General features: G+C 36.2%; 1 protein-coding gene across 1 annotated transcript; it reads right to left on the bottom strand.

The window, feature by feature from the left end:
- Nucleotides 1–8: 8 nt before the first annotated feature.
- LOC118753827 lies at nt 9–1,167 on the bottom strand (the record flags this gene model as incomplete). Its single annotated transcript, XM_036488697.1, has 2 exons — nt 541–1,167; nt 9–483 (listed from the first exon to the last, which is right to left on the bottom strand). Coding segments are annotated over exons 1-2 (780 nt in total), but the record flags the coding sequence as incomplete, so codon positions are not given.
- Between the last annotated feature and the right edge of the window lie 1,023 nt (nt 1,168–2,190).

Raw genomic sequence — 2,190 nt, forward strand, 5'->3', positions numbered from 1 at the left:
TCTCCAACGAAATAATGAGGAAACTTAATATTGCTGTCTGGTAAAAATTCATCCTCAGGCAGGTCTAGTTGATCATGGAACAGCCTTTGACCAAATCCAGAATTACAAAGCACACCGCCGTCGCTTTGCGAACCGTACGCACCAATATCGATAAAAGTGAATGTGTAATTCGCATCGCAACATGCTAATAATACGATGGAGTAGGTACCCTTGTAACTGTAAAATAGAGATCCGGAGTTAGAAGGACATTTTAAAGTGATGTGCTTTCCGTCGATTGCGCCCACACAGTTCCCGAAATTCCAAATAGTGTTGAAGTCATGGGATATACGTTTCCACTCGTGCCTTTTTGGCACAGACAAATATACACTGCCAAGTTCACTCCAAAGCGCTTTGCAGGTTTCCAAAATTATTTTGTTGACTGTGAAGCGACCCATTTTATACGCTGTAGCGTACAAATGCTGAGTTCCCCCGTGTGCTAGGAAACTATGAATGTAATGCACACAAATTAGTATGAAAATTTCTTTAGAAATATTTACTTACTTCAATGTTAAGAATAGTCTCATTTCTGCAGAAATTGACGGCCTGTAGGAATACTTTATGAGGCGTTCCTTCACGAGCCCAAAGAGCAAATCAAACACCTCCTTAGTCATCCTCACCGTAGTTTTAAACTGCTCCGGGTCATTTTTGTACATTTCGTCAAAACTGGTTACAAATAGTCCATCAATGTCGCGACTTAGGTAAAGAGGTCTTACCCACTCCCGCCGCCGAGAATTAATTTTCTTCAAACACTCGCTAGCCTCGTGCATAAGTAGCACTATTAATATTATTTCGATAAAAGATGACATTATTTTTTTTAATAACACTCGAGGATACACAACAATTTTCACTGGCAAAAAACAAAACAAATGTCTATTTGATGATTTAAATTATTGGGCCGGCTTCCTATGAAGCTATACCGCCGTAAATAATTCGGCTTTGTTGTATTTGTTTGCGTTTTATTAACTAAATTATAAACTTTTTCTTATTTTCCGGTTGTTTACTCTACCACGTGGCTTGAACAAATGTCATCGCCGGCGCTGTCAAAACTTTCATTGTAGCAAGAACACACGCCACTCGCGCTGCTGTCAAAGCGACGCCAACGCCAACGCAACGCCAAAGTTCTATGTGGACGGGCCTTTACTCCACCAAAGTAGGTACTCTACTTTCTCTCATCCCTTACGAGAGATATTTGCTGCTGCCAAACGGGAATAGCAAATCTACTCTCTGTATACTTGTAGTACTGTAAGTACTTGCGTATTAAATTTCATTTCTGGTTGTTAGCGTACTAGTGATATCGTTTACTGCTCTGGTCACCGAAATTGAAAGGGTAAAAATAGAATATGGAAACTGACGATGTAAGGAAATGTTTACGGCCTTATTTATAAAAAATAACGTAGATTTAGACAGTTGTTTAATGTGACATTTTCACAAAACTTTTGTATTTAAGCAGATTTTTAAATCTATGTATGTACTTAAATTTTTATGAAAGTATTATTTCTCGTTTCTAATTTTCTATAAAACTATTTGCAGTCATTAACCAAAAAATAAGTTGTCAAAAACAAGAACTTAAGCAATGCTGCTATACGAAATAAAATTATTATTGGCAAATCAAAATTTTGAAAAGTGCCGATTTTCACATGCGATAGTTGGACATGGTAGCGACGAGATGTATGAGCATTTTTTTCTTAAGAGCTGCATACTGATTTAAGAAATTTTTTATAGAAGCAAATTTATTTTCCATTTATTGTGCGTAATTTTATATGAATTTTGAGTTTTTCCTGAGAGCCTTTACAAATAAAAACAAGTAAGAAAGTCTAAGTTCGGGCGGAGCCGAACATTAAATACCCGGCGCAAGTATTAAGGCTGTGTGCGAGTTGACCTAAATTTTAGTACCTAAACTAATATTCCACTGGAAATTTCCAGCACTGCTACAATTTAGGAATACAGCTGCTAAAACCGTGCGAGTTCGTTTGACAACCTAAATTGTTTGTTTTGGAATTTGAATTTGTTTGCTTTTAATAAATATATCTATAAAATGAATAAGTTTGTGGTAGCTTTGGACTATTTAACAATATAATAAATTTGCAACAGAAAAGGAGAATGCTCCAACCATCGAATTACACATAAATGCAAAAATCAAATAAATTTATA

This window comes from Rhagoletis pomonella, unplaced genomic scaffold (assembly GCF_013731165.1).
Source record: "Rhagoletis pomonella isolate Grant_MI unplaced genomic scaffold, Rhpom_1.0 Rhpom_scaffold_02903, whole genome shotgun sequence".
Taxonomy (NCBI): domain Eukaryota; kingdom Metazoa; phylum Arthropoda; class Insecta; order Diptera; family Tephritidae; genus Rhagoletis; species Rhagoletis pomonella.